This window comes from Nothoprocta perdicaria, unplaced genomic scaffold (genome assembly GCF_003342845.1).
Source record: "Nothoprocta perdicaria isolate Ctin4 unplaced genomic scaffold, notPer1 scaffold_42, whole genome shotgun sequence".
Classification (NCBI taxonomy): Eukaryota; Metazoa; Chordata; class Aves; order Tinamiformes; family Tinamidae; genus Nothoprocta; species Nothoprocta perdicaria.
Window position 1 is genome coordinate 2,877,615 of NW_020455666.1, and position 10,017 is coordinate 2,887,631.

Below are 10,017 nucleotides of genomic sequence, written 5' to 3' on the forward strand. Positions count from 1 at the left end.
AAGACTCAGGATCTCATCATTAATGAATGTCAAACTGCAACAATAGATTCATCTGCACTGTGAATGCTCCAAAATTAAAAAACACTCTATAGCAAATTATTATTTCAACACAGTCCCACTTTTTGCCACCTACTAGCAAAATTATGGTTCTAAGCAATACACTTCTGTGTCATTCTGTGTTGAACATTGACCCACAGCTCTTTAGCTCTGTCAGACAGTGCAAAACGAACTTACTGGTTTCTTTCCTACTATGAGTTTTTCAACCTTCTGGACTTGGGATACATGATCCTCATTTGTCTTCAGTTCCCGTTTGCGGATTCGCTCGTAAATCCCAATGAGCATTTCCCGTGGGATATCTTCTCCATCATCCACGCCTGCAGAAGTCAACAGGTTTTATTACTAACTGGGCTTTCAGTGATCCAGATAGCAAATCCTAGCCCCTTTCTGCAGCACAGGCTTTTCAGCAAGGACATGACAAGGACAGGGCAATCTTTGCTCTGCAAACAGCAGAGCCAACGCTGCCCAGGACTCTGCAAGGCAACATCTCCCACCAGCTCCGGGGCCGCCTTTCCTAAGGGGCAGAGATGAGGTTAYTCTGCAGCTCTGAAGCCAGCACACTTCCCACTCCCACACTTCAGCACCGAGATGCTGATCCTTTGCACATTAGCACATGTGTGACAAACCACCCTTTGAGATCCACTCAAAGTTAAGGCAAGGTAGCATGTTAGAAAATTCTCTGCAAGAATGAGCTGTTGGCATTCAGGCTGGAGTACGGATAGAACACGACTATAGCATTACTGTGAGAGAAAAACATCAGGCCATTTTTAAAATGTCTTTGCAGACTTAAAATCTCACAATTAACTTAAATTTTGCTAAACTGAAGCTTCTAATACAAACAGATCACTCACTGATTTCTTGCAGATTTAAGGAAATAAAATCAAAAAACAGAAATTTCATTTTCATGATCCAAAATACCAGATCAATACAACTATCTGCTTTCACTGGCCCTAAATTATCGCATGCGCACATGAATATAAACAGTCATGCACCTGAGATGTGACAATACGTTTTTACATATTAAGCAAGTCCATTCCCTCTTTCTGCTGTTATGCTCACTTGTAAGTATCACCCAGCTGACGACTTTAAGCACTATATTAACGTGTGCTGGCGTGAGCAGCAGCGGCCTGTGCTGCTACGGGCAGCGTTCCCGCAGCAGAAGTGCCAGACGTGCAGGCGGCTGCACTTGTCCTTGTGCCTAAAAGCAGGGCAGCAGGACAGGATGGCAACCACTGAGCAGGCAAYTTCCCTGTCTTTTGCACAAACACACGATAATGGAACTGTAATAAAAGCTGCTTTTCCCCCTACAGGCACAGACAACCTTAAAGGAAAAGAGGGAAGGGGTTGGGGACTTTGGCCTCATTTTTCTTCCCCTGCGTCTGAGAATTCTTCTGTGATAAGAGGCAGATGTCATCTGCTCCATTCGTCCTTGAGTGCCCAGGAACACAAGAGGTTGTATTTGCTCATGTACCATCCTTCTCCTCAGCTCTACAGTGACTTTTTTTTCTGTTAGCTGCAATTGAGTGCTGGCCAAACTGGTACTTTACAAAAATTTGCTCTTGGTCATCCGAAAAGAATCACTGTAGAAAGACCTGAGATACAGACTTGGAGAAAAGCTTGGGCCAATAATCTGGACCAAGAAACTACAGTTTTAGGCATGCCACTGGCTGGCAAATGGTTTCTTGATCACAAGTAATATTAATCAAGATACTAAGGCAAAATGTATATCCTGGATCCCCAAATCCTTCCAGGAGGGTTGAATTGGGATTTTTTTTCCCCAGTGAATCTCAGTCTTCAGTTTATTTCCAAAGGTGATCTTTACAGCACAGTGATTTCTGTTCCTCAATATACACACCAAGTCTTAGCCAGTGAAAGTTTTCTGTCTCAACAGCTTATTTGCAAACATCTAGCAAATTTATTGATTTGCACCTCTGAGAACATGGGAAACATGGAAAGCTGTTACAGTACTTAGGGTCCCAGCTTGGTAACTAGTAAAAACAAGGAGACAAAAGCTCGCCAATCCCTTTCTACTTGTCTGCTTAAAGAAATAAATAAAAAAACCCACTATAATAAAAAAACACTTTTGCAACTAAGGAGGGATAGGAGGGATTCCTTTTGGAATACAATTTTGGATAATATTTGAGAACGCTTACTTGTTTGGTTTTTTTTCAGCCTAGAGATCTGATAATCCTCTCAATAGACTGGCTGCTACGGAGAAATTAAAATCTATCAACTATGAAGACAGCACCTCCATGAGAATTCATTAGTAAGTGTATGCTGCAGTGCGCTGACGTAGTCTGCTCTAGAAATCACACTCCTCTTACAAATAGCCTGCAGCATGCAGTGACTCTGATTTTATCTACAGAAAGATATACACATCTATAAACTCGCATACTCTCACATTCTTAGAATAACTTTATTGCAATAGAACATGAACTTCATTCATGTGCATGAAGGCTGCTGTCTTTATGAGTTGCCCTTTGGCTTTGTGAAGGTTTTCAGTTTGGCAAATTTCAATTATAGCAAAGATTTGTGAATACAAGGCAATGGTCACTTCTCAGCTACATTTTAAGAACTAGGAATAAAAGGACCTGACAGTAGAGCCTAGATATATGCTTAATTCTATTTTCGTTTTGCCAAAAATAACAACTACAGCCTGTAAAAATTACAATCTTTTTAAAAGACAAACGAAAACAGCCCTCTGTATTTGTCTTTTTTTCAGAAAATACACGGTGTCTCTCCAATGACAGTTACAGAAAAAAGCTTTCAAGAGCTTACCCCTTAGATTCTTGACAAAATCTTCTAGCTTCATTTTGCGTTCTGGTTTCACATTTGGGCTATACATATCTGTGTTTAACAGTATGATAGCAAAGGCTAGAATGAAGATGGTATCAGGATTTCTAAATTGCCTCACAACACCTGGATTGCAGATGCAGTATCGTTGGCTGTAAAAAGCAAAGAGAGGCTGTCAGAACTAAGAACTGCTATCATGCTACCACCAAATACACCAATGGCTACAATGCAGAGACTGAGCAAGCTGTTATTTGTGCACCATATATAGACTAAGGTTTCTGCTCATGTGTTTTTGTAAGGCAGTCACAGAATCACAATGTCTGGAAAAGACCTTCACGATCATCGAGTTGAGCCGTAGACTTGTCACCACCATGCTCACTAAACAATGTCCCTGAGTGCTTCATCCTGCAAACGCTCCTGGTGTGGCCCTTCCTTGCACCTGAACGGCCTGAAAATAAATATATTTCCCTTGTCTAATACCAAGGGGAAAAGCTTAGGAATCTTGACCAAATGACATTGCCTCAAGGCTCTCCCTTGAGAACTCTCAGTTCTAGAAAACAAGTCTTTCACATTCCATCATAAGCAGAATTTCATTTCTTAGAATAGATCCTGTGCTACAGTAACTTCAGTATTTCATTTTAATCTGGATTGCTGGAACTATGAATTGCCATCCTACCACCACCACCTAATAATAATGAAGTAATACCTACTGACCCCAAGTAAGAATAGAGTATTGATTTTAGGTTGTTGCTGCAATTTGATTTATATCGGCACTGGATAAAGTAACTTGCACTAGCATTAGTAAGTTAATGCAATATATTTCACTATTGTTGTTTAATGAACACCTTAATTAAAAGTTGTCACAATATATACATAAAGATAAACAGTTTTTGCACAAATATATTCTACTAGAGACATGCAAAAAAGCTTATCTTTTTCATTAATGCCAAAGGGAGCATTTAATTGAGAAATCACACTACATTAATATAAACACCATACATGAACAGCACCGATAGACAAAACTTTCTACGATCTGTTTAGCAGAAGTAGCACTGATAATGTGCTATATTTCAATCTGTATACTGCTCACAAAGACAGTGCAAATAAACAGGGAAATAACATAGATCTACTAAACTTCCCTGGTTCTGGATTATTTTGGCATCATACCTAAAAGCTTCAATGAGCCGCTCAACTTTCTGGGCTTCTCCTTGAACACGAATATGAGCCTGAAATTTCCTGAGTGCTTCATCCAGTTCCATTGTTGAGAAATCCATCTCATCCACAACGCAGCTAGGAAAAAAACATATTGCCATTGGGTCCTTTCATTTCTAACAATAGACTACAGAGGGGAATATTATGAGATAAGAAAATCCTTCAATTTTCCTTCCCTTGCAGCCAACTCACAGTGTTTTTTGAAATACAGCAGCAATTGCAATAACTGCAGGCAAACCACAAAGGAAGGACTGCAAAAAACAGATCATGTAAAAGTATACATGTATGCAGGCCTGTATTTATTTTTCAACAGCAAAGCTGCTGGAATTGCAAATGTATGACCTGTAAGACATGTCTTTGACATGAATAATTAYTGGCTTTGTGCTTTCAAACTAAACAATTACTACTACTTAGTGCCTATAATAGTAATAAATAACGAATTTATACTGCTTGAAATATCAGCTCTTAAACAGTCAGCAGCAAGCAGAATAACCTGCACCAAATGGTTTTGTGTCTAGAAATGTTCTCAGGTACTGAGGATAAAAAAAAAAAATTCTTTTGAGGACTGTAACACTGCATTTCTCATAACCCTCTCACTGCCATATTCTTTGGTTAACATGTATGGAAGAAGAATTACTTCCTTGCTCTGTGATGACAAATAATAAAACAGGAACTAGTCTAACAAGCAATGATGGCAACTATGTCATTCCAATACTTTGTTTAAAGACCACTTCAAAATCAAAAGCTTATAAATGGTTTTCCTTTTTAATTTGGCTTTTAGTTCTTAAATAACTAGACATGAATCACTTCAAGTAGCAGCACTGTAATACAGAAAGTATGGAGAGAGTGAACAATCTAGTTTTTAAAGCTTTCTCTTAAACATATAACTGTATAAAGTAGTTCTAGTTTCTAGAGAGGTCAGGCAACCTTCTCTACAACTGCCCTACTTGTACTACTCTTCTGAATTCTTACAGAGAACTGTGTAGTGGAAAGAACTGAAATGATGAAGTCCTGAAAAGAAACAGTGGTTTAAATGAACATTCTCTTAAAACAAGGCAGCTTCTTCTTCCAGTCAACTGTAAGGTTCAAAAATGTATGACCAAACTACTGAAAATCTAATTCGGCACTTGGTATTTCTTTTTTTTAAATCAGTTTTTGTTTATCTATTCTTTTGAAAAAAGAACAGTTTGCACAGATCTTGTTTACATATGAYTCTACATACTGAAATCCCTGCTTTTCTAAGATCTGAGACAATTAAATAAAATAATAATAAATGCTTCTGAAACTGTAATAATTAGTTTCATGTTGTTCCTGATGAAGCTTTATGTTGCATATAATGTTATTTTGTTTCATTCAGTAAATCATTGCAGAGCTTGTGTAAGAAAAAATGCTTTTTAACAACATGCATACTCTACCTCAGTGGAATTAACACATAAACTTAAGGGTATATTCACATGACTGCAGAGAATATAAATCCTTGTAAGCATCTTCCTGGACTAGCGTCAGARAAACAGTAACTTAAGTAGAAAGTGAAGAAATATAGAGAGATTTATAAGTCATTCCTTTATTATCTCATAGAGTTTGTTTTTCCCCTCCTTTAGGAAAATATTCATAAGTCATGAACAAAACATTCAGAGAACATAACCAACATCAGCTTCATGAGACACTTGAGTTGAATACTAAAGCACACGTGGCTCCAGCCCCCATGCAATACTCACTCTAGGACATCCCGGTTGAACTGCTTCTGCCGATTCCCCAAAAACTCTCCAATCATCTGTCTGCTGAGACCTTTCCTCTGCAGGAGAAAGTGGGCAACGCCAACTGGAGTGTCTGGCACAAAACCTCGCTCAATTAGGTACTGGACTCCTTTTTCAGGTTTTCTGARGAGAAATGAAAATGTAGAGCTAGTATTTCTTCCACTGGACTTGAAGTAATGTGAAAAGAAGCAGTTATATAGGGGAACTCCCATCTTAAATTTAAAATTTCTTTTTGTGTCCCTTACCACACCTCTTGTCCCAGGTTTAGCACGTTCTTACCTTCTGGGGTATTTCCAGCTCTTCAGACATCACCTCCAGATTTAGCTGTAAACATTTTCAAATAAGAAAAGCAAGCTACTCACTGAACATATTAAACAGTGCACACTTGGGGCAGAGAGGCTGAGGTTTGAGGCAAAAAAATGTRCTGTATAAAATAGCAAATACTGCTTATATTTTAAAATGACAGAAAAATCACCTCACTACATCACTGTGTTTTTGATCAGTGTGACACAACAGACACCCAAAATTTTAACTATATTTAAGGAATAGCTTTACAGAGCCAGTAATTCCATATTTATTTGGTAAGAAATAACAGTAGAGTGCACCTGCAAAAGCAAAAGCTCATAGCATGCTGGAGGAGCTAGAAGGAATTTCCTTTCTTTAGGCAAGCAAAATCAATTTCAAAGGACAAGGTGACCTTACTATTTTTATACAAGTTTGATGATACAACCATAATCCCTCCTCTGGAGTTTTTTAATTGAAAATAACATTACTAAATACCTCAGCAGTCAGTTCTCATACTCTTTTACATTACACTATTATATATTTAATAGCCATCAAGTGTTAGCTAGATCAAAGTAACTTATATAATTTAACGGAGTTCTCAAATCTCAATTTCTTATCAGGCTTAGTAGCTTTTTTTATCTGAAATAAAATGACACAACGATTTTTTTTAAGTATAATCTTGTAAAACGATCTCCTCATTCACACCACCCTTTTTCTTTATAGCATTATATGCTATATTCAAATGCTTTTTTATTTGGGTTTCAGAATTCTTCATATTCCTGAATTTATTCCTGAAGAGATACCATCAAACAAAAAATACTCTTCTCCTCACCTTGCCAGTAAGCTAAATTTACCCACAAAACTCTTGTGGTACAAACTCAAGAGAATTTCCTTCAAGCAGCTGTCAAGGCACAAAACGACCATTGCCAAAAAGCCCAGTTTGTCCAAAACACTTCAGTTCTTACCCATTCCACCCCAAAAGCCTCAACATTTAACATCATCACGGAGTGGATACAGGACTTATTTGGGACCAGCTCCTATGGAGTTGTCTCATTTTACAAAAGTCAGAAAAAGAAGCTCTGCTTCTCATTCATCGGTATGAACCCCCTTATTCAAAATAGTTTCATATGAGACTGGGCAAGCCTCCAAAACAGACTTAAGAATCCAGTTAGCCAGCAGAAGCCAAAGGCTCATTTTCCTTCCATTCTTTCTTCACAACAAAGTGAAAGAGCATGGTGGGGCTCTGGTCTGGGATCATTCAGAATTAGCCCTATTTGTTAGAGAAGTTGTAATAGCAGAGGAATACCTGAAAAATCTAAGCTGCCATAACACAAAAATGGCTGCAAACTGGAAGCACTAAGAATGAAGACAACTGTTTCCCTATCTGGCAAATCAAACTCTGGCGGCAGCAGCACCGTAAGCATCACCAGAGCAACAAACCGCAACAGAAAGGCTAATCAAGTTAACTTAATTCCTTGTTAATTCTGGTCTCATTCACTGAATTTGCCAAATTAAGTATAATAAAATGGTATTTCATTATTTTGAAATCTCTTTGCCAAAAACTAACTCTGAGCACTAAACTTGAGAATATTGCTAAAAATACCCAACCCAAGAATAAAAGGGCTTATATAGGGAATTCCCACTACCTTTTGAGGTGAGAACTGAAACTTTCATTACTATTACTGGCATCTTTCTTGGGAGGTCCCAAGAGTCAAAGCTGCAATGGGGATAAAGGATTTCTGAGTGCAAGCCACAGCAGGATAGCTGTTCTTCGTGACAGAGCCCAGGCCTCCAAGGGCCTTTTGGCACCACCCAAAGGACAGCAGAAAGGAAAAGCAGCCAGAAGCAGCTGGCACCAGCCTGAAGTTTTGGGCTCTCACTGGTTTTGGAACTGCCTGAAGTTTTGGGCAAGTCACAGCCTGTAAGTTTTTCAGTTTTCCTGTTATCAAAGCAAATACTATCTGGTTCCCAGGAGAAGTCTGAACATTAAGGGTTACAATGGGATTTTCACAAACCAAGTTCTAACCAAGTTTAAGAGAGAAAAAAAATGCATATAAGGATGCCCACCCTCCTTCTCCTTTAAGACAGGAAATATTACCCCTCTTTGAGATTTCACAGTAATCAAAGCACAGAGCAATTCAATGGAAATATAAATCACATCCCAACACTTGTAAACTTTAAATATTGTCAAACATGAAGAAATTCCCTTCTAGATGAACTGAAAAGGCAAAGAGATTGTGGGGTTGGTTACAAGTCAATTACCAGAAAAACAGTATTTCCTCCTTCTCAATGAAAGGCAAAAAACACTATGCAGCTGACAGGGTTTCTAGGAGGGCAGGTTTTAAAAGACAGTATAGGCAAAAATAGGTAAAACGGTGTTGGAGGGATGGAGGGGGACATGACAGAGTCATGGACTTGACTCGAAATAGGATGACAGAAAGGACAGACGTTACCCACACTTCTGCCTACTCAGGTCTGAGAGAAGGCTGCTGTGAACCTACAACTTAGTCTCTTGTGATTAAGCAAATTCCCCATGATGGCTCATTAATTACACCTCCCGATAACAGCCAGCGTAGGGAGTCTATAAAAAGCAACAGTGAACCTGCAGAAGTTGAATACTCATTTTCAGACTCTAATTAGCTAATATTAAAATACAGCTGCTAAAGCTACCATCATAAAGGACTTTTTATATTTACAGAATACGTTGCTATCATGCAGTCACTTCAAAACAAAGCTAAAAATACTTCCCCTCTCAGAAAAAGAACATATCAGAAAGCATCTACAGAAAGGAAGAAAAAAATCCACATACATAAAAGTGGAAAAGATATTTAAATAAGATTTCTCAGATATTGCATAAAGGGCCAAGAAACCTTTTAAAATTCATTGGTTTAAAGCAATATTTAGGTGAAAAGCACATAGGTGGAGAAAGTCAAACAAACTAATCAAAACAGTACAATTTAATAAGCACACTACTTAGATAGCACTGGTAAAAAGTCTATTTTTGTGTCTTCCTAAACAGACACCAGATATTGTTGTTTTTTTTGAAAACTGAAGACTTTAAAAGAAGCACACTATAGAAATGAAGACTGCAACAGAATTACACACGAAGAGTAAAAAGGAAAAAAAACACCTCCAAACCCCAAGAAAAAAAACAAATTCTTGCACTTCTTTTGTTTCCTTTGCTTCCTAAAATTCGTGTACGCATGAATATMTAGAAAATGCAAACATGAAATACTAGCTAGAAGGCAGTGTCTTATTTACTCGGCAAGCTCCACATGTATTCTGCACACACAAAGTCAGCGGAAGGTCATATAACTTGCTGACATTTGTGCAGATCTCAATAGAGCAGCTGTTTGTTGGGGGAGCATTTAGAGATTGTGTAGAGATTGTGAAGCTGACAGCTTGAAGAGTTGCTGCCTTTTTTTTTTAAAAAAAAAAAAAAAAAAAAAAAAAAAAAAAGTCAGCAAAATGAACCTTGAAAAGCCACAAAGAAGTCAGTATGTTTAGGACTCTAGCTAATCTAACTGCTGTAACTAAGTGCTTCCGAAAAATGAAGCTTCTTTTGGGGAGTACGGGAAATAGGAGAGAAAGCATGTACATTCCCAAGAGAAATGTCACTTATTTACAAAAAGAAAAGTATGGTTTTCTTTTTTCTAGTAGAGGAAAACCCACAAGTATCTTTACATAGCAAAGACCACATTCCTAATGCGTTTGTTGTCATGAACAAATTAGTAAGGAATGAATCATAGAATCATAGAATGCCGAAGGTTGGAAGGGACCTCAGAGGTCATCGAGTCCAACCCCCCTGCTCATGCAGGGTCACCTAGAGCACGTGGCACAGGGCTGCATCCAAGCGGGTTTTAAAGATCTCCAAAGAAGGAGACTCCACAACCTCTCTGGGCAGCCTGTTCCA

General features: G+C 38.2%; 1 protein-coding gene across 7 annotated transcripts in view; it reads right to left on the reverse strand.

The window, feature by feature from the left end:
- The window catches only part of IQSEC1 (IQ motif and Sec7 domain 1), a 243,425-nt gene that overhangs the window by 19,281 nt on the left and 214,127 nt on the right, over nucleotides 1-10,017 (reverse strand). For all 7 annotated transcript variants that reach the window (XM_026046024.1, XM_026046030.1, XM_026046025.1 and 4 more), the window contains 4 exons: nucleotides 5,781-5,942; nucleotides 4,018-4,140; nucleotides 2,836-3,002; nucleotides 235-374 (listed from right to left, as the gene is read on the reverse strand). In XM_026046024.1, the coding sequence (XP_025901809.1) occupies nucleotides 235-374; nucleotides 2,836-3,002; nucleotides 4,018-4,140; nucleotides 5,781-5,942 (592 nt within the window). The remainder of the gene's footprint in view (nucleotides 1-234; nucleotides 375-2,835; nucleotides 3,003-4,017; nucleotides 4,141-5,780; nucleotides 5,943-10,017) is intronic.